The sequence below is a fragment of the Drosophila suzukii genome, chromosome 3, assembly GCF_043229965.1.
Source record: "Drosophila suzukii chromosome 3, CBGP_Dsuzu_IsoJpt1.0, whole genome shotgun sequence".
In the NCBI taxonomy this organism is placed as follows: Eukaryota; Metazoa; Arthropoda; class Insecta; order Diptera; family Drosophilidae; genus Drosophila; species Drosophila suzukii.
This window is the reverse complement of record NC_092082.1, coordinates 83592235-83620037: the sequence shown is the minus strand read 5'-3', so window position 1 is coordinate 83620037 and position 27803 is coordinate 83592235. Positions and strand designations below refer to the sequence as shown.

Below are 27803 nucleotides of genomic sequence, written 5' to 3'. Positions count from 1 at the left end.
GGTTTTCGTTTAGTTTTAATAGTTATACACTTTCCCTTTATTACTTTAGTTGATTTTAATCTCGTTAAATTGTTCTCATATATATTTATTATGTATATACTCGTATGTGTTCATGCTGTTGTCTTCGGTCTGTCATCGAACTTTACACAAAATGTTTTATTTATTTTCCGTTTGCTGTGCTCTTAGTTTTTTCAGGGTGCTCTCGTCAGAGAAACTCCGCGTTCTGCGCTTCTGGTTTTACATTGAGTGGAAAATGTTCTGTGGCATTTCAAGGAGTGTCTCTGCCTCTTGCTGACTATTTTTGCATCCGGAGGAGGGTGCTACGGGGCAACCTCTTGCGTCTAAATGTTATCAATCGTTAAACAACTAAATTATACTTCTTGTTTTCCGTTTCGGGGGTGATATACTTTAATTAGTACATATACATATATTTTATTTCCTTTTGCAATGTTATATTAATGGAATGCTGCTCAACAAACTTTGCTCATAAACATTAATTCAATTGTTTTACTTTCTTCTGTTCGGTTTGATAATAAACTGTTTGCAGACAATAAAAAATGTGTGTGAGAGTCAATGCAGGGGCTTTGATATATCATTCGGGATTCGGTGAGGATCGGGTTCTGGGGGTTGGGTTGTTCTGCCTTGTAAAATACATATGTTGTCAACATCGTTACATTATTTATCATTAATTGTTAATATTTATTGTTATTATTAGTTCGGTTTATGCACTAATTTGCTTGTCATTGTGTCGCCAACATGTTTAAAAACGCACAAAGTAAATATAAATTTTAAAATTTCTTTAGTTTATCATATTCCATGCCGTTTCGTGTAAATACATTTCATTTGTTTTAAAAGTAAATGTACAATATACAGTTTAATGTCATAACTTTTACTTTTTTCATACGTTTCATCCGCCTGATTTTAATATATTTCGTCACTGCTAACAAATAATTACACATTCATAGCATTCTCATATAACGTTTTGTCTGCAGAAAATAATTTTATTTTGGTTTTATTAACAATTAGTTAGACATTTAGAGCAAAAACATTGATAATATAGAATTTGTTTTGTTTTTAGTTTATGCATAAAAATTTGTCTAGTGAAATATATAAATATATATGTGTATATATTTGTTTCAAAGGTTTTGAACTGCTTATTGTTTATAATTGCATTTACTTTTCATTTGTTATTTGTAATGTATTAATTGCGTTTTTAGTTTCTTGATCGCTCAAGTCCAATTCAGAATATTATTGTTTTGGCATTTTGTTTTTAGTTTCGTTCAAGGAAGTTTCGTGTCTCGTTAGTGGAACAGCAAGGTGAGAGTTTTTTAGAAGAGATCCTAAAGAAGTTTGATTCGAACCAAAAATGTTCGGAAAAGAAAACTTGTTGGCGCGCCTTAAATTGAGCTAAACAATTGGTATTTTATTTATATGCATTTTTATTTATTCTTCAACGTGTTGTTTAAGCATCAATTAATGATAATTTAATGTTCAATATTTTCGTTTGACTAAAAACTATCGAGGGAGAAATAATACATTTGAATGTTATTTTGGTTTGCTCTCAACTAATGAATTACTAGGTTTTATTTCGCTTGTATTTCAATTGCAAGTTTCTAAAAAAGAGCATTGTTTTGAGGAATTTTCAACTCAAAAGTTTCAACTTTTATTTTTGGGTGTCTCTCGTATCTTTACATATTTTATATCTATACTTTTATTATAATAATTTTTACACATTAAATTCAAATGCATTAATTTATCTGTATATATATTTATATATAATTTATTTATAAATATAAATAACAAAATTTCCCTTTGAAGCTTGTTTGTTTACTCAATTGTTAGTCACTATATTGAAATATGATCTGCATCTATAGCATTAGCCAGTTTCTCGTTTAGCCTGCATTCATAGTTGTGTGTCTATATAAGAAGTACTTATTGATAGGTTACTGACTGCCAGATTTCGGATTTCGTGTGCTGAACAATTGGCAAGTAATACCGACGACTCCCTCTACCGCTGCCACTCGGTGTGTCAACCAAATAAAAGAGAATATATAGTAGATACATTTGGATACCAGATTGGATTGGCTTGTTCTTTTTTTTGGTTAAAACGTTAAGGTTGAATAAAATCGTTTTCTTTTGCTTTAGTGTCTTATATCATGTCTGAAGGTAACTGAATAGAACGCATTGCTCTGGGGCCAATAATTGAGTGTGGGGTGTGGAGGGGTAGTATCTCAACCAACTTTTCCAATAGGCCAGCCCAAGGCAAGGCCCCAGGGATATGTCTGGGATTGCGGACCACCGGCACTAGAAGAGCCCTGGGACTGCCTCGTCTCATGGATAGCCCAACATGGTGCGCTTTAGGCACTTCAAAGTTCTGTGGTTTCGAATTTGTTTTTTTTTTATGTATTTTAAGGTTTAACAATATTAGGGTATTCAATCAAGGAGGAAACAAAGGGTAGAAAGGAATGGAAAGAAAGATAAAGTAAAGATAGTTATAAACTTAGAGCCAACTTAGAAGAAACTACGATATAAGCTCTTAATTACTTTAAATCATCGGTATCCTCAATTAAATCGGCGTACTCCTCCCAATCGTTGTTAGTCGAGCGTGTGCGCAAGTTTGATATTGTCGGTTCGTCCTCCTCCGCCTCCGTGTCGTCCTTTTTCCTGCGTCCTCCGCCAGCAGTGCCGCCTTCGTCAACCACCTCGTAGTCCTTGAGTTCAGCTTCCAGATCCTTTTCCCATTGTTCCTCTGGCAAAAGACGGAGCAACAAGCAGAATATCGATTAGAATTTGCGTGGCTTAGCAGCGCGGCAACGGATATCTGCTTATGTAAGGATATAATAGGTTTAGCATACATGGTTTACACATATCGTATATTGGTATATTGGGTATATATAGTATAGTATAGGTTTAGTATCAAAGGTGTCTAGGCAAGCAATTGAATTGTGGTTAGGTGACCATCCCAAGCAAGTACATGGTTGTTCTCAGTTCAATATCATCGCTTACGTTTACCTTCGGCTAGTCTCTGGGGATATAGCTAAGACATAGATTTTCACACACTGTAATACGTTTGGGTATTCGCACCGTAACTGAATAATAGCCGTCTACAAATAGTTGGAAATTTTTGTTTATTCTTTCACTTAGTCAGGCCAATTAATGGATTATATTAGAAGATTAGGGTAGGCTGTACACCATTTTCGAGCTAGCACTAATTAACGGATAGCGTGCACCCAAAGGTTCCCAAAAGTCCATGACTTGCTGGTAGTCCCGAAACACCAATTTGTGTTTATATGGTTTATTCTTGTTTTACACTCCATCAATTAACGAAAATGTTCACAACGAAAATCATATAGTTTGTGTGTATTTACAGCATTTACGCATAAAAAGCAAGCAAACTGAATATTTAAATTATTCGTATTTACACACCTATTAATCGACGAAGCTTGCCAAATATAAGATTTTCTAAAAGCTGGCAAACAAAAGGTCGGAATATCAATTAACTTAAAATGCCATGTAAAGATAGAGAGAAACAGGGGAAAGAAACTGAGTCACATGTGGCTTCTTCGGGTTTTTAGTTTTTTTCGGCCAAAGAATTTCCATCGTTTTAATTGATTTTGTGTGGTGAGTTGTTCCAAAAAAAAATAGAAATACGACTTTATTGGTTTAGAATGTGATTCCCAAATTGATTTATATTTGTGCAGTATAAAAAGCAAATCGTTTTTGAAAGAAGCGCCCAATTTTCATAAAAGGTTTCTTTCTTCTTCTTGCCCTCAGCAGGTTTTCCACCGCACGCACATCAATGAAAACCATAATGGAAATGCTAAACTAAAAACAAAGCATTGTTTCACTAGGACTACTAATTAATTTACACACACATACTAAAACATACACAACGATTATATAGACACAGACAGGAGCGTAGGGGAAATGATTGAAATTGCAACTACTTTGGATTGTAGGATAATATTTACATACTATATTGCTGAACAGAAACGTTATGCAATTGAAAACCAACATGGAAACGAAAATTATCACAACTAAAACTTGTTGCAAGTTGTATATATTTCAGTTTTGTTTTTTTTTTTTTGCTTTATTCAACCAACAATTTCTAACTTACCACACAAAATTTTGTTTCGGTTTTTTGTCATTTTAGTAACATTTTTGGGGTTTTCTTTCTTCGGTTTATATAAATAATGCGTTTTCTGGGTTCAACTCAAATTTTCATTGTTGTCAAGTGAATATCTTTATAGGTATTTATATAATTTTGTTTGTTGTAGTACTTTTTTTTGTTTCGCTTAACAATTTCTTTTCTTTCTTGTGGGCAATTTTGTAGTATTTTTTTTTGTATAATTTTGTTCTTGTTTATTTTGTTAGTTGTATTTTTGTTTGCATTTTGAAATTTAGATTTAGCATTTTGTTTTGTTTAATCCATTCAATCTTCTGCAAGATGATTCGTAAATAAATCAAGAAATACATGAAGAAAAATAAATGTTTTTGTTAAAAATGTTTTCCCATACAAATTCATCATCAAATATTCAATGGTAAGATACTTTTGGAAAATTTTGTGTATTGCTAGGAGAGGAGGTTCATTTTTGTGTCGCGGCCAGTTTGGAATATATATTTTTTAGAGTTTAAACATGTGGAGAAATGTGTAAAAGTAAAAGGCAAAATAATAATTGGATCGGAGGAAAGGAGGTAACGAAAATTACATCTAGCTAATTTCTTTTAAAATGAACTTGAATTGCAAATTGAATAAAAAGGAGCACGAAATTGCAAAGAGAGAGCGAAAGTTGTATCAATAGGATATATGTAGTATATAAGAATTTCTTGATCAGTTTGGTCATACTCAACTTGTTCGAAATTTGGTTTGTGGCTTTAACTCTTTCTTAAACTGTTATTGGATACTTGAAATCAAATTATACGCCATATGATACATCTATATATATATATTTCATTTTTTTAACTTGCTAAATGGCAAACGAAACTTTTGAGTCGAGTTCGATTTTATCCAGGATATATATTTATACGTGTTATATAATTTATAATACTCATGTTATCCATTAGTTGCTTTACTTCTATATTTATTTATTATGTGATTTCGTTTATTGGTTTAATAGTACTTCAATTGATAGATTCGCTTTAGTAATTAAATGCCAGAGCTTGAGTTGGTCGTCATATAATAAGTAAAAACGATTTTCATACAAAATGTAATTTACACAAAAGAAAGAAACAGAGCAGAGGAGAAAAAAGAGAATTGTTCGGTTTTTACACTTGATTTGTACACACATTTTTGTTTGTTTTAGATTGTTTGTTGTGTTTGTTTGTTACACAAAAAAAATGGTATATTTTCATGTGTGGCTTTGTTTGCAAAATAGAATATGAGATGTTGGGAAAACAAAACACGCGATTCAGACCAGAGACTTTTATAGTGTTCAAATGGCAATAATGAGTGTGTCTTGATAAATCCCTAAGATCTCTAGATGAAAACAGAGCTGAAGCTCGCTGACTAAGCCATATAACTAGGATACACATGTGATGTTTTCTCATGTATTTCATGTATCTTTTTTATGTGGCATGTGTATGAATGAATGTATCGTGTTGACCAGAACACCAATGAAATTTGAAATTTGATCAATTTCATGGGGCCAATGTATGTACAAAAAATGTTAGTCTTAAACAGAGGTAACACAAAAATAAGTAACATAGTGGTAACAAACTGAGGGAAAATAATAATAACATAAGGAAGTCTTACCATCAGTCGTGGCTAGGGCCTGCTGGGTCATGCTATCGATGCCCAGTTTGCGCATGCCGTCTTGGATCTCAGCCAAGTCCGATTCGCTGGAGGCCTGGAAGTCGTCCGAAACGAATTCCGATTCGGAGATCTTCTGGCCCAGTTCTTTGCCGGCACGAGCCTTCTCCGACTTGGCCGCCACCTTGGACTCCTGGCCCTCCGGCTCTATCACGGCCTTCGGCTGCTCGGCAATGGCCTTCAGGCTCGAATCGCTCTTGGCTGGTTGATCGACAGTCTTGGATGTGCTCTCTTTGGTGGCCACAACGTTGGCTGATCGTTTTTGATAGTCAAGTTCGTTTTCACATTGTAATTTCGTGTTGATATTCACATAAAATAATAATAAAATCAAAAAATGAAATAATCAATAAACTGAAAAGAGGAAAAATACACTAAGTAAATCGATTTGAGGTGAGGCGTTCGACGTTCGTGGAGCGATATTCAATTGAGCTTCGAGACGCGATTGAGATGAGCGTTTTTATTTGGGGGGGATTCAGTGAGTTAGAACCGAAAACCAGGACTCGAGTCCTCGACGATACAAGCCAGTGCAGGTGGAGGGACGGATACAAATCAAAGGGGTTTCAAAAACAACTTAAGACTTGAGCATACTCTTAGGCGGTGTAGTACAGACGCTAGCCAAGTTAGTTAGTTCGAGACTCGAGAGATAGTAGTAGGTATGTGTAAAGAGTTGGATAGTTTAATAGAGAGAGAGAGATATAATAGAGCGAGAGAACGGAAAACTTTGGATAGCTAGCGTGTGTGAAAAGGACTAAGAGGAAATCATAAGTTAAACAGGCGCGTGTGGCTAAAGTGAACCAAAAAACAAAAATGAAAGACTTAGACTTAGGGAAAGATAGACAGAGTTCGTAGGCAGATAGATATAGGTACAGAGATACAGATACAGGTATAGATATAGATAGTTGGAGAGCGCGCGAGTAACGAGTGTGAGTGTTTGGTGAGCGAGACAATCTGTTTATCCTGCATTTCATTGCATTATATAGGTAGGTATATTTTCCAGAGTTTAATTTTCTTTCGACGGGCGGGAGAGGAGCTCCAACCGACTTACCATCTTCGCCGCTGGAAGCCTGACCCACGCCATCGGCGCCCAGAGTGCCCAACTCGGCGGCCTGGATGATCAGTGAGACGCGGTAGAAGTAATTCCGCCAGAAGTTCTCCTCAGTGATGCTGTGGGATGATATTACATTGATATATCAAGTGATTGCTTCCGGTAATACTTCAAATATATTTACATCTTGGGCACCAGCTCGAATCGCATCGTCTCGAGCGCCTTGTCCTCGGCCATAATGGCTATGGCCGTGGGATAGGCGGTGTCGTAGCTAAACTCAAAGTCCACGCCGGCGGGCGGGGCTCGCACGAAGTTGCGGCGATCCTGCGACAGGCCCAGGATCTCCTCCTTGATCTTGGCCTCATTGGCATGCCCGATCCAGGGAGCTGCTCCATTGCCCACGCCGCCCTGGCCCTTGATGAAGGCCTCCTGCTCCTTGTTGAACGAGTCGAGAATGGTCTGTAAATATTCCAAAACATTTAATAGGAATTCTCTTTAGATAGCCCTATCTTAAACTCACATTATCCTTGACTGTTTCCTTGATTTTGCTGCCAGCCTTGCTGATGGCCGATGACAAGAAGGAGCCAAAGTGTTTGGCCTGCTGTGTTACTTTTGTGGTAACTGTCGGATACATTCAAATCAGGATGCAATAAGTTTCACTTCACTGATGACAATCAACCCAAAAGGGTTTGCTACCAACTAAGAGGAACTAAACTAAACTGGACTAGGCTACAAAGCAAACGTTTCTCTAGGGGACTGAGTTAAGAGGGGATCGGGTTTCAAACTACTTGTAACTCGGGGTTAGTAACCTGTCACCGCTTTCTATCTCAATCTTTTTGAATTGGCAATTTGAGTTGACATTGATACGACATTTAGCACAATGTGTTTGAAGTTGTCTCTTGTAATTTGGTTACCAATCAAAGTGTGACACGTACTTTTGACTTCATCGCCCTTACCCTGTCCGATTTGACCCTCGTCGCCGGTGGGCGTGCCTCCGCCCGATGCAGGATGCGAATCGGCGCCCTCCGTGGCGCTGAAGTTACGCAATTATGGATGAAACGAGAGGGGGTAGAAAAAAGAGGGAGAATAGTTTTGTAATTTCCATTTCATTTGTGCAGTCATATAGATATGGTGTAAAGCTCCAAGAATAATTCATGCAGCAGGCGGCAGGCCAAATCAAATTAAAATGTAAATATTTACACAAATACATACTGAGAATGCTTAAAATACATAAAATACATCTGTTATAGAAACTAAAAACAAAAAATAGTACAATATATATAATATAAACTAAATAGTCATGCATTAATAGCCATTACAGCGTGCAACCTTTTTTTCAAGTTCTAAAAGACTTTCTCTTAGGGTTCTGTCTCTCTTATCCTAGGTCTATTACTCAAAATTATTCTTTAATTTATTCTCTAAAAAAAGTTTCTGATACTTAAATTATCACATTTCTTTGGGACTTTATAATCTTTTGATTCATTGGGAAAATAATATTCTTGGTATTTGGATTATTTTAAAACGCCTATGTTTATTTACACGTATTCATGTTTTTGTATACAGCTATTCATTTATATTGTATTTTTTCTGTTTTATTCGTGAATGCAAAATGGAGTGACTGAATCTTATATGAATGTCAGGATGAATGATGCCAAAGAACAGATACTACGGGGGAACAAATAAAAGTGAGAAAAACAAGAGCGAATACCAAATGGCAGAGGATAGCACACTAAAAAGTCATGCAAGGACTAATTAGCATCATCATGAATTCACACTTTTCCATTTTGGGGACCTTAAAGACGGTTTCCGAGAAAGACAGACACATAGCGGGCCGGGAGATACTTTTTAGCGGCTACACGAAAAAAACAAGACCAGGAAAAAAGAAAATGGTACACCGAAATAATACACAGAAAGAGAGCTACACAGCAAAACAGCGAGATGACTTTGATTAGGAGACAACAAAATGATAATGGTACTGATATAATGATCCAAATAGGGACAATGATACACATCTACCAACAACAATTAGGGTTGAGCTTGGTTTTTTTATATCTACTGTAAGTAGCCAAATGACTTGGTTTTCCAGATAGTTTTGTGGGTTTCAATTCGGTTTCCTTGACCTGGTTCGATGGGCCGCTCAATAATGATGGAATCTGATACTTTGGGCAATTATTAAAGTCGAGAAAATTAAGATTTAAAATATTTTGTTTTGATTTCGACGCGTTTGACAAATTTATAGAAATGAAATGTTTTAAAATAATAGAATAGATACAGATGGGAATGTATGTTGTATGGTTTATGTGTTTTGTGTTGAAAGATAATACTATTAAGAGGTTCGACCTAGCCAAAAGGAAATTTTACTTGATCATGAGCTGAATGAAATGAGTTATGTTAATTTCAGTTTTTAATTTTTATACTTTTTCAAAATTGTGTCCATTTTGAAGGTTGGAATCGCGAGAAACTTACCGTTTATATTATCTAAAGAAACACCTTAAACAAATTTCTGCATTCTATATAGGTTATACTTAATAAAACAACTTAAAATCTATTTTTAATTTGTAGGTAAATGCTAAAATTGTCTAAAGATAGAATTTTAAATATTTTCCAACTCTTGTAAAGGGACAAAATTTTGTTTTTCTCATTTAAGCCAATTACAGGTCGTATTTCCAATTATTTAGTTGTATATACAAAAACGTTGAAACGATTTATAAATGTTGTATTGTTTTACAGATGGGGAAGACAGATTGGGTTAGAGGTAAAGAGATTCATAGAGAGACAGAGATAATATTTTGATTTGTACAAAAAGTTATTAATATGTGAGAAAAGTGAAACTTTAACCAGCACAAGAAAAATCGTGTAGATTAAAATAGTATAAATATATAGGTGGAAATGCGCAACAATATCTCAACTAAATGTATGAAAGAAATCGAGATTTCTTTGATATTGAGTATATAGTTAGTTAATATAGTTCAAGAGAAACTCGTGTGTATATTGGTTAGTATTTAAGTAAATTGTGTGGAAAAGGCTTCAACTTTCGGTTAGGCAAACTAATTGTAAATAAAACCAAGGAAAACTTAAGCCTCAGCTCATATTCTTTTGCATCCTCTTTTTTGGGAGGGGCGAAAACTTTTCGCCAGCGACTTCAAACAAAAGGCATCCGAAAAAGTTTTTCAAAACAAAAGGCTAAAAACATCCTTGGGATGGCTTAAACGAAGGAGGTTAACCAAAAACCGAAGACCGAAACAAGGAACTAAAATACAAACGCGCTTCTCATCTTCATTTCATAAATTTTTTGGCATTGGTTTTTTTTTTTGGTTTCAGCGGCTGCTTCGTATATAATTCCGTCATTGTCAAGCTGGCACCCATACCTAATATACCTCGACTTGTCGTCATCCTCGCCACCACTCACGGCTCCACTGGCGGCGACCCCGCCCTCTCCGGCGGCAGCTCCCTCGGCGCCCTCGGCTCCTTCGGCTCCTCCGGCCTTGCGGAGTCCCGGGATCGATGGTATCGACGGCATCGCTGGCATGGCTGGCATCGATGGCATCGACGGCATGGCTGGCATCGACGGTATCGAGGCGTTTCCCAGCCAACCCTTGGCGCTGCCCAACCATCCGCTGCAAAATAACAACAAAATAAAGGCAAACATTAGTGGGGATCCTTGGTCCTTGGCAATTGAGTGAGTGAGTGAGTGAGTGACTGACTGACAAAATGACAATCAATCTTTGCCCTAATTTGACAATATTCAATGGGCTTGCATGTGGGTGCCGCTGGATAAGGGCTGATAAAAATCTATAATGTACTATGTCAAACAATAAGCAGGCGCCTCCACTTGACAGCCATGCTCGTGCTTATACATATAAAGGCCCACATACAGGGTGACAACTAATTGATTTCTTCCGATATTATATTTATTTATTCCTTGGGCAACAGATTTGTCAATATCCTCGGCTTTATAAGAAAATATTAGTATTTGTTCTACAGTTCTATTACAATGTTGACTTATGAATCTCATTTATTGAATTGAGCTTACATTTCCAAAGTAACAAGGTCTGTTGTCTTAGGATATGAGTCTTCCGCTTATGTTTAAGGTTAGTATCCCTTCCCAGGAATCATGTTATATTTCTCAATCTGACCGTTCTAGTTTTATGGTCAGAAATCATCGATGTTTCGAAGACTTCATTAAACATCGATATGTCTATGTTTTCTCCACCTCTAAGGTGGCAGGCCGTATCATGTCCAGAATGACATTTGAGTAGGCTTTGCCACACACTTCGACCTAGGAACACTCTGAGTCAGTGAGTAGAACAACACAGGGATCTCCCTAGAAAGCCAGAGATAAATCAAAAACAAACGCGATGTACGATTGCTGTCCCGTGTGCCTGGGCAGGCTTCGTCGGCAGGTGAAGACCCCGTGCGAGCACACATTCTGTAAGAACTGTCTTTGCAAGGTATACAGGCAGAGTCCCGCCAAGGCGTGTCCTCTCTGCCGGGCGCCCTTGGAGTACTACATCGTAAGTCCCTAGTTTAAAACCCATTGCAGTCTTATTTCATCAATATTTTCCTAAAAAACCTTCCAGAGCAAGCGGAACAATACAATAAAACTAGTATTCTTTTCGTAAGGACTGTCACCAAATTCCTAAGTGATCCACAGAAGTTCTTTTTTTTTTTTTTTGTGTTATCTGTTTTAAATTTGTTCGAGTTGGGTCCAATTTTATTTGTTATTAATCTGTTAATCTATTCATGATAAGGTAAGACAGTCAATATTAAACTTGAAATTGCATTTTTCAAAACCTATTTTTTCAGAAACTCAAATATACACACATAGTGCTAAAATAGCTTGACTTAAGCCTTCAGGGTCTTATGCAGCCAAGTACAACAATCGATTGGAGACCCGGCCTCGTCGTCTTCCTTTCTATTTTCCCCCTTTTCTCGCTCAAATATTCCATGCACATATTGCAATATTGAATGCTCGGCCTGCGGCGGTACAAGGAAGGAATGAGAGGAAGGACACGCCCCCACTGTTCCTCGGATATCTAGGATATAGATGATGATGATGGTGGTGCTGCACATACAGCACGCGCACATTTCCACATAGAGAATAAAAAAGCGTGCTCAACTATAAGGGGGGGAAATAGAATAAAACTCGCAATGACAAGCAAAGGATTTCAATCGCTATGCGGCTTGGCTCCACTTATGTATATATATATATATCTTCCAATCCATGTGCTTTATGCTTCATTATGACAGGGCAAGGCCAGCGAAATAGTGGACAGGCATTGCGCATACGCCGCGTTGTGCGAATGCTCAGCGATGCGGAATCGGAGCGGCAGTAAAAAATCGCTGTCGTAAATCGAATAAAACTGCAGCAAACCCTATTAAATTTTTTTTCCGCTTAACTCCAACAACTGCACTTAATTGTGGCGGCAAATTAAATTTTTTTACCCAACTGGGTCAAGAGATTAAAGGAGCATATGTCGAGCCATATCGAGCAAACGCCATGTTGGCCAGCCCAATTAGGAAGGCAATTCGATGGACGCAAAGGCAAAGTTATTACATATCACTGGTATACGGAACTTGCCCATGGAGCTTATCATTAGCAATTGGCCAGGATCCAAGTGAAGCATTCCTCGCCTCCCTTTCATTTTTTTGCCTGGGCATCCCTATCCCTTTTGTGATTTATGTCTTCGTCATTGGTTAACAGAGAGCTGGGAAGCTGGGAAACTGAGGAGCTGAGGGGTTGAGCCTGGCTTCTACGCAGTTTTCCTGACCTGACAGCGGCGGCAACAGTTTCCGCTTTTATTTATGGCTTCAAGGATTCCCATTTGGGCATTGCATAACTTAGCAGGAGGAAACCGATAAGTGGTTGGACATTCACTTGAGAGATGGCCTCTTAAAGTGGCTCACTCGCACTTCCTGCGGAATTCAGTACCTTATCCTCAGTTTCTCAAGTGAAAATCATAAATTTCCATCTACTTTCATTATATGGTACGCATTCATATCGACTTTCTGCTGCCGTTTTTTTTTGAAACATTCTTTTTTTAACCAACTTTTTTCTTGTCTTGCCGCCAGATTTTTCCCGTGAAAAGTTTTAATTATAAAAGTTCGGGGCGAACGCTGCGGCAAACACATAGAACAAGAAATACGACATGCCGCAATGCCAGAAATCAGCAGAAACAAAGGAGTGAAGTGAATTTTCTATGGCGCAGGCTGACCTCGATTCCCCAGACATCTTCATCATAAATCCGGAGGGTAAACAAGGCCAGTAAAAACTAATTAATTGGCTTTACTGGCGTCGGCCATCGATTTTATTCGTTTTCATTAGGTAAATACTGCTGCAGGTTGTCATTTTCAATCAGAGGATACAAAGGCAACCCTTAAATTAAATTAGATTTCTAATTTTGCAAACATAAAAATGTATAAATTTCTAGAGAAAATGCAGTTAGGTGCCTCTCTTTGAGTTTTACTTACTTAAATATTATATAATAAAATATGTTAAATTACAGAAAAAATCCATAGAATGTTTGTAGAATAATCTCTGATACCATGTTGTGCTACAAATTGTTGCATATTTTCCCTTCTAGAATTTTCAGAAAGTATTTGGCTCTTCAAATTTTTTATAGCAACAATGTCAGGGAGTTATGGTGTGAAAACACCCCCCTCGAAAAAGTGAATGACAAAACAACGACCCACGCACATGGCACTTATGTAAATTGCAGTCTGTCGGGGAAAATGGTGAAGGGGGAGGCTTGGGGCTGGAAAAACCATCCAGAGGAGGGTGCCAACTGCAATTGCAACTGCAAATGGAGAAGTGCAAATGTGGCAAAAAGAGCAGGGAAAGACGAGGGTGGGGATTTGACTTGACACTTTCGAGCCCGCCCCTCTGAAACACCCTGGAGCACCAATCCTCTGATGCGAAAATTGCATTGTCAGCTTAGAATGGCGTCAACTGTTGCAGTTGCCATTGCTCCATTTGTTACAGCGCACTCTTTTCCGGTTTATTTTCCTCTTTTTTTGCAGCAGGCGAATTGGCCATTTTAATTGTTGTAGCCGTTAATTGGAGTACTATGAAGTATAGCCCATCCGCACCCCATCCCCGTTTCGTTTAAAACCCTAATTGGATTGAGATTTTGTTGGCGCCGAGCGGAGATTTATCCAGTTTCAAAGGGTCTAAATCGAAATAAGACACGCAACGGCCAAAGCTGAAGGGCCAATAACCAAAGACCATGGCAACACAATCCGTTGTCATGTTGAGCCCCTCCATCTTCCTGCCTCCCTCCCTTTGTCTTTTCTGTCACACAATGGGCTTGTATTTAAAGATAATGCTTATAGGAAATTTATTACATTTGCCTGGCAGAGAAAGCAAATGAAAGTAAAGCTAAATGCGTGTATAAGGCAAAAATAAATGATACCCGGCTAAAAGCACCTGCTGAGCTTCCATTCCATTTCCCTCTCCATTCCGCCTTCAAAAGAATCTTTGCCATCATCATTTTCATCTGTAACCCCCAGTCAGTAGGGGGTTTTTTTTGGGGGAGATACATCAGTAGTAAAGTTGACTTTTACTTTAATGGTAATACATTTACTGGTATTTAATGACGCTCAGAAAGTTCTGAAGTAATAGCGAAAACATATAGAGTTAAAGTATTTAAGAAATCCCTTTTTTATATACCTATACCCACTTTATCATGGCATGTTGTTCCTTTTAAAGTTGGGAATTGTATGTAAAATGTATTTTTTAATGTGCCCAATACTTTTGTAGCCACCCTCGCCATTTAGCAAATGCCACACTGTGTCGGAGGCGCAACAGCCAGCAAAGTAACGCCGGAAAAAATCCACATTTGACAAATTACCAGCGAGCAGGTAAACAGAAGGCGGATAAGCCCCGCCTGGAAAAGCGGGACAGAAAAAGAGCCACAAGCAGGAAATTGGTAGTGGAGCTGGGATGCTGGAGGACTAACATATCACATCAGCATCTACATAATCATGGCCATGTGTGGCTATTAATAAAAGATGAACGCAACATTAAACGCCCGCATAAATGTGTGTCATCCATCCATCGACGGGATTGCCTTATTTACGATTTGGCCATGTGACATTTGACTTTTCATGCTTAGCAGATTTCGATTTTCATATCCCATTTAAAATTGCCTTTTTTCTTTTTATTTACTTTTTGAGTTTTTTATTTGCCTTTATTTTCAATTAAAGCGGACTGCACAAACATAAATATCTGGGCGGAGAGTGAGCCATCAAATATTCATGGGAAAGCACTGGCGTGGGGAAAACAAGCCGAGTCAAAATACCGAGTATAAATTATTCAAAGCGGGAATTGATGAACAAACTGGCTAACAGAGATTGAAACTCTTTGCACCGTGAATTGGCCCAATCAGTGGAAGATTGGTAATTCATTGCCAAATCCTTTTGCCCACAAAGGCGGCCAAAAATAAACCAACTTTTGGCCAATTATAAAATCTGACCTTTTTTTGTGGACCTCCTCCAAAGCCTGGATTGTTTGTTTAAGTACAATAATTACAAGGACTTCCCACAGGACTCTCGGAGGCATTTGCACGCCACCATAAACACTAATAGTTGCCACCGTTTGGACATAATCATACTTGTATAATTAAGCGCCCCTACACAATCCCCCTATATAAACCACTTAATATGATTGCCTAATGGCTGTTGCTATGCTACCGAGGCTTAAACATTAAGGGAAACGACCACCTAAGCCATATCCATTTAAATGAACGACAGCGATAAGCCCGGAAATACGGCAAAGGAACATAATCATCTAAGTAGGAACCATAAAAATATTACTACTAGGCGGCTTTGAAAAGGTGAGAAATTGAACACTTGAGATATATAAGTAGAGTTACGTGGAACTTTTCTTCCCACACTCTGGAACAGTCAACTTAATGAAGATGAGCAAGGTTAATTAGAGCAAAAGATGACGGGCACTGTCTAAAAATAGCAAAAGCGGAAGGAAAAATACCGTTATGCATGTAAGTGACAGGTGGACCGACAGCTAGGTATACCCAACTCTTCGAAGTCCCTTTCGTTTCGGTTTCTGGGTCTGCAAGATGTCCGGCATTTGCAGAGACATGCCTTTTGTGGACTATCTGTATTTCCTTTTTATGCTTAAAACAAACGATATTGGATTTGGGATGATGGTTAGGGGAGTGGGATATATCCTTGCTGACGCTGAATATTCATAGTTATATTATTGATTGATTCTTTTTTGGAACAAATAACATAAAATGTAAAATCAGCAAAGAAGCTACATTTTCATTTGAATTTAGAAATGGATATTTAAAATCATTATAAAAAGATGCTGGTATTTTACAGGCTTTTAATTATAGAAGACAATTTGACTATCCAAGATTAAATGGACAATTCATTTTAGCCAAGAAATATATAAAAATGTAAGCCCATCAATGAAAGGCCATCTTTGAAAGACACTGATATTATAGAAGCCCTAAATTTGACACCAAGGCTTTGTGATTTTTCTCTATTTTTTTTTTGTAACCCTTCAATGTTTTAAGATGTTTTCATTTCCCCTTCCCTGGAAAAGTATGGATTTCTGTGGGACGTGACAGTAACACAATAGCACTTCCAACAGAAGTGTGGGCTCTGATTGAAAATGTTATAAATAGATTGCCGTCGGACAATTGTCCTTCCTCAATGGCAGGATATCCCTTTGGCTCGTGATTAACTGTTTCGTGCAACAATTTCGGGTTGTATAAACATTTATTTATATCCTCCGAATTTAATGGGAATGACGGCGACACAGTGGTCCCCGAAATGATAAACATCCCGAGGCAAAGGTTTGGGACAATTGTTGCCAAGGGGCTTTGGCTCCTGGACTTTAGGTCCTTTCGCTCAATCAAAAGCTGAATGGCGGATGAGTGTGTGTGTGTATTATGACCAAAGGCCCAGGGGGCGACCCAAAGGAGCTCGGCGGAAATAAACTGGTAGCAAAAAGGTGCAAAGTGTTGGGAATTTTATGCGCATTAATTATACGCAGCGAGCACGCCCCGTAAATGCAAATGAAATATTTAGCTTGATATTTAAGCTGATTGAGATGAATTAACTTGAAATGAATAGCAAAGGAATGGTAACTTAATGCTCAACACGTGGGTTGCTTCGAGTTTCCCACGGCGATTGAAAGAGCTTAACTAAACTTGCATTTTTTTACACCAAGGACTCACTCATATCCTGGCCAAAGTGTCACTACACATAGCACTAAACTTTGTGCGAGTACTTAACTTTTCTCGGCTATTATGATTGCAGCCCTTTGGCTTTATTCCGCCCCCTAGTTCCACCATTTGGTGGTCTAAATGGGCGTGGTCACGGCTCAGTTGTAGAAAAAGTTTCTGTGTTAATGATTTTACGACTGCGAGGAAAAGTTTTACTCTTTCTGTGTGGGTTAAATAGGTAAATAGTTTTGTGTTGGATAATGGCTTCTAATTAGGTTTAATTAGGAAAGTATAAAAGTGTAATAACAATAATTAAAATACAAACGAAACAAAACTTACGTGGCTTCGGTGACTAAAGAATCAACGAGGGATGCGGATTTGGGAAGTCTAAAAATAAATCATAAGAGTACGAAACAAAATAAATACAAATTAAAATCAAATAAGGGTTTTCCAACGAGTAAATTAAAAGTTTTTTAGATTAAATAAAAACAGACTAAGTAAATAAATCGATTTAAGCTGGAAAATGGTATCCTCTGTTACCCACTCATTCTGCTTGGCAAACACTAATAAATTCATTTAATTTACTTCCTCCACTTTTGTTCGTCGTCGGCATAATTACCTGCAAAAAGAATGAAAAGTTTTCAAAGTTAATGAAGATGTATATCGCCAGCGATTTTTGAATGTGTTGGGCAAATTAATTAGATAATTTCGTGTTTTGGGGGCAAGAGCGAAGTACAAAAAGGCCTGCGAAACGCCCAACCAAACTAAAATGCTTCCTGACCTGACCCTCTAATTAAGCCGAAGGATATGATTACAAATGCGAAACAGGAGCAACGGCGAGCAACATGAAAGCGAAAGAAAAGACCAAAGTTCACGCTCAAGCGGACCCACTGGGCCATTCCTACATATTATATGTATGTATATAATATATATACCCTCGTAAATCTCAAGCTGAGCGGAGAAAAACAATTTCTTAACATAAATCAACTCAACGGGGGAATTGTGGGTATATGTTTTTGCAGATATTTATGTATGGTAGCAATTTGTCGACGAGGACAGCCAAGTATTGATAAACAATACGAATCGAATCATATCGAATTGCAGGTGGAGAACGGAGGCAGAAGCAGGGTTTCAAATCTAAAAGTAATGCAAATCGGCCTCTGACCTTGACCCAATGAAAATGCCTCACGATTCGCGGCTTGTGAGTCCTGTGATACAAGACCTGAATGGCAAAACAACTGTGTTCGCAGAGTGTACAACTTACAAAGGGCAACCAAGATAAAAGTCTAAGCTGGCACACATCGCGTATACGTAATGCAACAAAATGCATGCAGCAAGGTTAGTGGGAGGTGGATGGCTGGGTGTTTTCTTAGTAATGGAGCGACAATGTCGGGGAGTGGCCATGCGTAATTTATGCCAACCGATGCCGCACAACAACAGGGGCCACTGAAAATGGTATTCAATTAAGCGAAGCTCTTCGTTTCATCCAGAACACCCCTTCATCTACTTTTCCTCGCAGTCCTCTAAACTTGTTTATGGCAAATTGTCAGCCACAGCAAAAGCAACAGCAACGGCAAGGAGCGTCGTCAACTTTCCTCCATCAGCAGTTTCCTTGCTGCGTCCTTTTTACATAACATGGCATTCATTATAAGGCTAATTAAGTATACGCCATGCTGCCAGCTCCGGGACTCAAATGCACTCTGCACCGCCGTTTGCATTTGGTGGCCCACTCTCGTGGCAAAGCCAATACTTGGCAACATATGGCAGCTGCGTTAGTTTTGACGAGGTTACGCCTGGGACTGATGAGATAATAATGGTTTATTGTGCTTGATAAATAAAGCAAAACAAGCATGTCCTTCGAGTGGAACAAGGATAAAGTTGATGCCAGCATATGGATAAATTAATAATGGGGGCGAGTAAGAGCAGGATCACAAAAACTAATCACAAACTGAGTAAAATAAACGAATTTTTATATAAATGTAACAAATAATAGGAACAGAAGAATTAAACAACACCTTAAAAATACACACAATACCACAAAAATCTTCTAAACGCATTCTGAAAAGTAAATCCCTGTAAAAATTATAGAAAGTTAAAGTTTTTTAACAGTTTTAGGAACCCTTAACCAGTTTATATCTTAATCTGTTAGTTTCGTCACTGAATTATAATTCAAAACGAAATTCTCACATAAATCAATAGAAACATGAACCAAAGTCTCGTTCTTAAAAAGACCCCAATAAGTAGGCAACAGTTTTTTGACTTGGCAGCGAATGTTGCCCATACGTCGCGTAATCCCCACTGCCGCACCCCATGAATCCACGAATCCAAGCATCCAAGGACTGCGCCACGATGCAGCAACGTGTTGACCTTTAGCACACTTTCCGCAGCAATCCCTCTCACTGTCACCCCCCTTAACCCCGCCCCTGCTGTATTATCTTAATTGTTATGCAGGCGAAACTGTGTTCGCTTCTCCGTGTGACTTGGCATATTTCATTACTCAATTACAAAGCAAACTGTTTGAAGAGCCCAGAGTCAAATGGAAATGGACCAAGCCAGTCGTTTGCGATTTTCAATTAACGGCCAAGTTGCACAACACACTAGGGCAACGTGCTGAGTCATAGATGAATGAGTGAATGAATGAATGAATGAATCGGCGGAAGAATGAATTGCAGCAACGCCCACACACCAAATCGATTTAATGAAAGCTGCAATATGGCAGGATGGGATGACCCTGATCTAATGCAAAAGGACTGTCATTTAATTAAGAAATGCTTTGACTCTGGCATGCGGCAAGTGGAAATACCTTCTATTTATCCACTTTCCCAGGCAATACATACAGCTGAATCGATATTACCCACCCACAAAAATGCTGGTTAAATTCGTTCAAACCATAAAATGTGTTTCATGAAATAGTGGGTGGGTGTAAAAGACTTTAATTTCGCTTGGGAAACTTTGACAGCCATTTCTAGATAAAGTCGGAAACCTTTTAAAAAGGCCGTTGGGCACGAAAATGTTCGTAAGTAAAAGGTTCGACTGTCACGTACAGCCCACCATGGAATGTGTGAATTTTGCACTTAAAGGATTGCCTTATCGGTGGGCCAGGCAAAACATAACATTGGATAATGTCATTAGCAGTAAAGTTGAGTAATTTTGTTTATTGAAAAGCCGCGAGGGGAAAGTTTCAAGGATACTGCTTTTACCCGCCTCCCGGGAAACTTGATTACAATCGGCCAGGCCAGGCCGAATCACAAGCCATGCTCATTAAAAGTTATATTATTCCCCGAGAAAAAGGTCCCCGAAATTGGATTAAAGTCAAGGAGGAGCAGCCCAAAGAGTTGAAATGTTGATGTTCCATTTAAATAGTAAGGGGGGGAGGTTGGTTGAAAAACGTGGCCCGAAAACCATGGCCAGCAGCCATTCTTCTTGTAGACTTTTAGAGCCTGTTGTTGACAGAATTAATTGCGCACGTTAACGTCGCCTCGCTGTTGGCGGCATCCGAAACCGAAACAGAAAATTGAATTCGAGGCGACGTGGCTGCCAAAGGAGCTGTGCTGCAGCCTCCGCAGCCTAAAATTGAATTACGCGTGTTTTTCATACCCATTTCTGCCTTTTTTCAGCCGCAGAATTGCATTAGTTTTGGAGGGAAACAAAGGCCACAGAGGTTGGTTCTTCAAAAAAAAGACTGGGCAATTGATGCCCGGAGACAATTCGAACGACAGAAGCCAGATGGTTGCTCTTTTCCCTTCCACCTACACTCGTTTGGCATTACGTATACGCCCCGTCATTGTGATTAGGCAAGAGCCTGAAAAAAGCCCAGCCATAAATTTCAACTGCAGAGCCAGGCGGAAATTTATGAACCACGAAACTCGGCCCAAAACAAAATGGCCGCCCTGAAAGCCCGGGGGCTATGTGTTTTACACTCGACCAAATCATCAAACACCCCATCGGAAAGGAGGGATGAGGGGTTCCAAACCCAGACACATGAGCAATTGGGACTGGCTTTTAAAACTGGCAACTGAGCTGCCATTAACGCAATGCAAATACAACCCACCCAACCTTCAATTTCCCCTTATCAAAACGTTGATGTTTTCTGTATTATTATTTTTTTTTTTTGATGCTGTTTTTGGCATTTTATAGAGCGCGCCAGTTTTATGTAAATTTTAAATATTACTCAAGAGGCGGTTTATTTGCTGGAACCATTGGCTTTATGACTGCGAGTGACGGGAACCCCAAAGGGATTTGGGGGAACGATGTGTGATATCTACAACCATTTCCATAGTTGGATAAGCACGCTGGATGTGCACTTAATGAGCTACGAAATAGCGCAGATAAGCAAGGTTAGTTTTAATATTTTGAATTAAATTTTAAAATAATTTAGGGGATAATCTTTGATTGGAGATTAGAGAGAGAGTACATTAAATTCTTTGATTTAATCCTGGAGTAAGCAACTATAAGTTAGAACAAAGTAGTTTAAGCTTATAAGAGGCTTTAATATTTAGATTTTAATTTTTAAAACGTTAGAGAAACATTTTTATTTAAGTAAGCACATCTTTTCATTAGAGATTATTTGATAGAGTACATGAAATGCTTTGGTTTTACCCTAGAGAAAGCAATTTTTATTTGGAACCCAGTTGCTTAAGTTTATAACAAAGCTCTGCTTGCATCCATGGTTTTAATTTTTAAATCATCAAGAACACATTGTTATTTAAGTAAGAACATTCTTTGATTAGAGATTATTTGATAGAGCACTTGAAATGCTTTGATTTTACCCCAGAGAAAGCTACTTTTAGTTGGAAGCAAGTTGTTTAAGTTTGCAATAAAGCTGACATCCGTGAAAGTTTTTGGCAGGGCATTTCTCATGCTGCGAGGACAGCGGGAAATAGAAACAAAGCACGTAGTCTGGCTGCCGTTTTTACGATATGCCGTAATTTGCTACTTTGACGCAAGTCCTGGGAGTCCTGGGAGGATGTGGTGTGGAATGAGTTCGCTTTTATGTATGTGCGTGCTGCTCCCACGCTTCCTACTCCCCGGATGACCTCCTCCTGCGTCGTTTGTTGCCATTACCCGCCTGGCCTGTCACATCCGCGCTCCGTTAATATTTATGTTTTGCCAGCGCTTGTCTTGGCTCTTAACGCGACTTTATCATCGTCTGCGTCTGCAGCAGGCCCACCAACTTGGCAACATGGCAACATTATCGTGAAGGGCTCCAAACAGAACCTACAAACTTTTTCCCGTGACTGGCCTTCCGGTTGCCTCGCTTTCGTCGACTTCCGGCCGTGCACTTTCCCATCCTGCGGACATTCAATTTATCTTTATTCGAGCAAACTGTTAACATATGTTTCCCTCTCCTGGTTGCCTATATTTCCATATGTTTCTGCCGTGTCCTGATTTCATGAGGTTTTTAGATCGGACAGACGAAGCTTCTCTGCATCGTTTACACCTTGGCCAACTTGGCGGGGTCACTTTACGAGCAGCATTAAATTTTATTTTATTTATTTTTTTTTTTTTGGTTTTCAGCTTCTGCGTGTGGGGCCATAAAAGTCCGTTTGGCAAGACCTTTGGCCCACATTTTGCTTTCGGGCATAATTGACCGCCAATTGGATGTGGCACAAGTGGCACGGGGTCAAAAGGTGAGGTGCATCTATAAAATCGGTGTTAAGTTGATTGGGCATTTTGATGGCTCTTGATTAGCAATGGAGAAACTGGTCAGCCAATTAGGTATATTTTTCAGATTGAAAGAATCTCTAAGATATAGGGTAACCCAAGGATATTTAGGTTTTTTATCATATCTATCTTAAAAAGTATATTTAAAGGGTTAATCAAATAGGGTTTTATTTATTTGAAGCTTTGTTTTATTGCTGATAAAACCTTCTTAAATTTAAATATCAAATAAAATTCCAAAAACTACCGTGAGGCACGCATGATAATTCAGTTCTTGCCCTTTTAATCCCACATTTTGTGTGGGCGTGGGAAATTCCCTGACCGGCAATTAGGGACTGCAAAACTCGTGACAAACACTTAATTTGCATAAAAATTACTATTTATATGGGCCGAATGATTCAGCACGAAACAAATGCCCAGGGCTATAAATATTAATTTGTGGTGCAAACAGTAAACACAAAAAGCGGCAGTAGAAAAGATTCAAGCACAGTATAAATTGATTTAAATGCGACAGCTGAAAAAATACAAAAAAAAGTAGAGAGAAAATAGTTTCGGGAAAGTGGGTGGGTTTTTTGTGGGGGACCACCCACGGCGCAGACGGCAATTAAGGTCCTGCTGCCGAAGGGAGACCGAAATGAAATTGAAATTGCTCCGAAAGGAGGACCAGCCATCTCCATGCAGTGCTGACCACAGAGATTGTTGCTTTTGGGCCGGGTCAGAACGTTAATTTGGCTGGCAAATGTGGGGAGGGCAACTGGCAACTGGCAAATGTCAAATGGACAAGGCGTCGTTAGCACCCACGCCATGTCCTGGCCAAATGGCCGGACATATCGGCCATGTCCTGCCTTGACATGAAATTTTAATACCGCCTTTAAATTTAAGTAGCCCGCTAGGTTTTTGCATTCAGCTGGCTTTGGCAGCGTTTCAATTTCTCTCTCTTGTTTATCTTTTTTGTATCCTTGGGAAATGTGTGTTTTCGGGAGGCCAAATGTCGCGTCGATAAATTTCTGTGGGCTTTTATTTATTTATTTTGAGGCCATTGCTTTGATTTTATTATGTTTGCCGTCTCCAGGTGGGTGGAAAAAAGATTGGGAAACCTCTATTTCTTTGCCCTTTGGCCCAAATGTAATATTTATATAATTTGTGAAAGCGGGATTTGTATTTGCATAAAGAAAGCATATATCAATCAGGCCAAGACATGTGCCAATATTTGTTTCTTAACTTTTGTTGACCCCTGCCCTGTTCTGTTTTGTTTCTCTTTATTTTTTGTTAATGATGACCCGAATAGAATGGCAACTTTTTCTTGTGAGTTATTGTTGGTGAGTAAATTGTGTCAAGCGGCGTTAAAAATGCATTGTACACTTTGTCCTGCCTGTTTGCCAAGCCATTTGGGCGCAAGATGAAAGAGTTTACACTCGTTTTTTATTATTTTGGCATAATTTTAGCAACAAAGGCAAGGGCGTACGCATACAAACACGCTGCTGCCAGAGAGCAAGTGCAAATAGTGTAAATGTCCTTGAAAGCGCCAACAACTTTGGCCCTGGCTTGTTGAAAAATTCTGAAAAAGGAGCACAGTACAGGTGGGGATTTGTATTTTAAGAACCAACATATATAGGCTACATTTGGTAATTACTTTAGCCTAGCATAGCCCAATTTTTTAGGACCTTGGCAAGGGAATCTGTATCGATTTTGGCGGAAAAACCTCCTAAAATTCCCTCTAGCATAATGAGCAACTCGTATGCCAGGCAGCGAAAATTGAATAAATTAATTCATTGAAAATTATAGAGATTTAACGCTGATTGATGAAAATGGCGAATGGCTGGGGGACAGGCGAAAAGACAGGCAACAAGCCAGCACACACGTTTTCTGAATGCACAATTATTAAATAGGCTGACAAAAGGACAACAACGGGGGGCAAGGGGCAGGGGCAGTAAATCCTGCGGAGCGGAGGACATGGCGTCGTTTTTGCTCGTTTTGGCCACATCACATGTGCACATTTCGCAGAGAGAAGCTCTTTTTCTCTCTTTCTCAGTCGGTTTCTCTCGTATCGATCCGCAAAACGAGCAAAAGTCAACTGGAAACTGGAAAGCAACCACCAAAAGGAACACATCCTGCCATCCGAGTCCTTTTGAGGGAGTCCCCTCCCCTAAAATCCCCCCAACCCCCCCTTTAGTGACAGTTTTTCGCACACTGAAAGCTGGTCAAAAAAGGCAGGCGGAGGAGGAGCAGCCATCTCGAATGACTCAACATTTTGTGGTTATGCAGGAGCCACGTGCAAATTATTTTCATTGGAACCCAGTACCCACAAAAAAAAAAGAAACAAGGAAGAATACAAAAGAACAACACGAAACTGGTCCAACTCGTCAATGTCAATTGATAGTGAAAAGTGAAAGCAGCAGCAGCGGGAAAGGAGAAAGGCGGAGCCGCTGAATAGGCGTGACACATCACGGTCTTGGGTTTTCGAAAGACGACACCAAACGACACCAGCTGTTGGCAGCTGGCTGGAAAAACGTGCCCCGGATTGACATCCTGATCCTGGCCCAGCGCACACTCGCACAATTAAATATTAATGCGCGAAATTAAGTGAAAAAAAACAAGGGCATTAGTTGACTTTGGCATGTCTTAAGGATTAGCCAGCAACTTGTGGCATTAACAGGCCATCACACCGAGCTTAAGTTGTCTGAAAAATCAGCCAAATAATTGGATTTTCATTTGTAGCCGCTGAGGAGCGGAAAACAGGAACAGCATGCGCCTTTGTTTGCCCTCTTATGGCATAAAAATGAAGCTAAACAGTATTTAGGGTGCGGACTGTTTGCCAGAGATTGATGAAGTGCCCAGAAAAAGCAAGGAAGAGAAAGGTCAAATGATAGGGAGAGTGTCAAAAGAAATGGGGCAATACAATCAATTATTTTCAGGAAACAAAACCATGAACAAGGTTGGGAAACTTCAATATTCCAGCTGTTGAAGGTTAACTTTAAAAATCACTCAACTATCATAATATAAAACTTAATAATACATAGGAATACAAAAATTTGTAGGTCCACATATAAGAAATATCCGGTTTCATAAAAGGGTTCGAAAAAAATCTTAAAATTCGCTAGAGTATAATAATACAAATGTATGTAGCACGGAAAATCGTAGCATAACAAGAATTCATGAAGCATTTTTGAAGTCGAAACCTTTTGGAGTAGAAACCAATATGGATGAATTCAAGAACCTTATAATTTCGCAATTGAAGAAGACTCTGCACGTTTCAATTCGCAATTCCACGAACCATCAATCCACAAGCGTTTTATCCAATTTTCCCTGCATTTTCAAATTGAAATTGCTAGCCATAAAAGTTGAGGGAAATAAATCAACTGACTTCGGAGTTCCATATATAGGATATATGGGAGTGAAATTATCGGGCATTTGGTTTGCAGTTTAAGCAATTATGTTCAGTCACGTGAGCGCGTGCGAAGTGCAATGAAAACTGCAGGATAACCCGGACGGAGTGTGCCAACAAACTATGATGAATGGGACTGGAGGAGGCCAGGGGCAGGAGCTGGAGCACGAGCTCCACCAGGTGAAATGTTAAAAGGTACAAATAGCAAGGTCACATTGGCACGCCATGTTAAGTTGGCTCAGGATTTGGGAGCCCCAGTCACGAAATGGAAGACTAGAAACAAGGATTACCCCAAGGGGTATTAAGATTGGGATTCACACTCACCTCTTGCCAGCTTCCTCGCCCTCGAGTCCTTCACCGCCGACGGCAGCGGCTGCCTCCGGATCCACGGCAGAGGAGGCCGTGGCCTCCAAGGATGTGGAGGCGGCGGCTGGAGCGGCTGCAGCCGCTTCTCCTGTGGGCGCGGGCACGTCCTCGTCGCCAGCGCCTCCTTTAACGGCGCCCACCAGCGAGGTGAATTGATTTGTTAGGCCCGAAAACATGATGATGGCTTTGGTAGCTACTGCTCCTCCTGCTCCCGCTGATTCTCTCAAGGATTAGTGGTGTTTGGTGTGGTTTCCTGACCAGGAAAACGTGCGCACGTTCAACGCTCTCTCTCTCTTTCTGTCGGCTCTCTCGTTTCCTCTCTTTTCCACTGCTCTGCCGCTCTCCTTGCGCTCCAAAACTTTTCAGAGATATAATATCCTGTAATGGGTTTTCCTTTCTTTCAGTGTTCAGTGTTCGCACTACAGAAGTTTCACTTTCAACGCTCGGCGTTATGTAAATTCTCGCATTTAACTTGAATTTTGCACGCTGCAAGATGTCGATGGTGATGATGTTGATATGGCCAAGAGATGTGCAGATCGTAATGGAAGGGAAAAGAATTGAGGTTTTTTTTTATAGCAGCTGGCGCTGGGGAAAATCAATAAAACGGACTGCGAATTGCGTGGCTTTTAGGCACAATTACACGATAAATATTCTGCGATTCGATCGATTTTCCACATGGACACACGCCACGCTCGAGTTTTTAGCTTTTTTGTTATTATTTTGCAATTTGCTATTTGCTGGTTGGCACAACTAAAGTAATTTGATTCGCAAGCCAATTACCACTTGAGCTTTTTTCTGGAATTTTTCTTTTTTTTTCGATTTATTGCCAGGAGACTTTGGATTCTCGGCTGCCCACTTCGAAGGTCCTCTGAAAACTGACGGAGCAGCGGAATGTCGTGGGCTCAAATAGCGTTGTCTTCGTCTTCTCTCTGGGATTCGTGCTTGAATTGAGATTCTCCTATTCCGATTCTCGTATGCTCGCTTTCTCCCTGGAAAAGTGGAGTCCACCCCCTCCTCCGCGTCGCTGGGTTGCTGCTACTGCGATTTTCGTGGGGCTGCTGCTGGTGGTGGTGGGTTGTCTTCCTCCTTTGTCCACTGGAATGCGCATGTGTGTTTTGGCGTCGTTGGCTTTTTTCTAGCGCAATTAGACAAACAATTGACACGTCTGTGGAAACAACAACTGCGCACCAGAAAGAATATTTTCGGTTCGCTTGGGAACAATGCTGCCCATCAAACAGCTGATTGCCCTCGGTCGATTGCAGCAGACGCCTTGTCTATCGATAGGCAGTATAGCGTCGATAGCTTTTGCAACAGCTGTTTTCAAAATTGAATTTCAAATTTCCA

The 27803-nt window shown here is 39.5% G+C and overlaps 3 protein-coding genes across 21 annotated transcripts; 2 read left to right on the top strand and 1 right to left on the bottom strand.

The window, feature by feature from the left end:
* Positions 1-2: 2 nt before the first annotated feature.
* Sap47 (Synapse-associated protein 47kD) lies at positions 3-27683 on the bottom strand. Of its 19 annotated transcripts, XM_036817479.3 has the most exons (11): positions 27240-27680; positions 26418-26945; positions 17387-17434; positions 10223-10471; positions 7790-7887; positions 7375-7475; positions 7039-7313; positions 6855-6973; positions 5753-6061; positions 2545-2749; positions 3-2374 (listed from the first exon to the last, which is right to left on the bottom strand). In XM_036817479.3, exons 2-11 carry the CDS (start codon positions 26633-26635, stop codon positions 2332-2334), a joined length of 1665 nt encoding a protein of 554 aa, XP_036673374.3. In that variant the 5' UTR covers positions 26636-26945; positions 27240-27680; the 3' UTR covers positions 3-2331. The 19 variants fall into 19 exon arrangements, 14 of the variants coding, with proteins under 14 accessions (XP_036673374.3, XP_036673375.3, XP_036673377.3 ...); XR_010654462.2 differs by adding an exon at positions 4118-4440 and having other exon boundaries at positions 3-2749; positions 26418-27682; XR_010654463.2 differs by lacking the exon at positions 5753-6061 and adding exons at positions 4118-4440; positions 4852-5159 and having other exon boundaries at positions 3-2749; positions 26418-27681.
* LOC118877693 (E3 ubiquitin ligase TRIM40) lies at positions 11119-11801 on the top strand. Its single transcript, XM_036817495.3, has 3 exons — positions 11119-11368; positions 11435-11605; positions 11661-11801. The coding sequence occupies exons 1-2, from the start codon at positions 11213-11215 to the stop codon at positions 11474-11476; spliced, it is 198 nt and encodes a 65-aa protein (XP_036673390.2). The 5' UTR covers positions 11119-11212; the 3' UTR covers positions 11477-11605; positions 11661-11801.
* On the top strand, positions 11691-11905 carry LOC118877694 (uncharacterized; the record flags this gene model as incomplete). The annotated part of the gene is given in 2 exon segments (XM_036817496.3): positions 11691-11765; positions 11768-11905. Coding segments are annotated over 2 exon segments (213 nt in total), but the record flags the coding sequence as incomplete, so codon positions are not given.
* Positions 27684-27803: the final 120 nt, after the last annotated feature.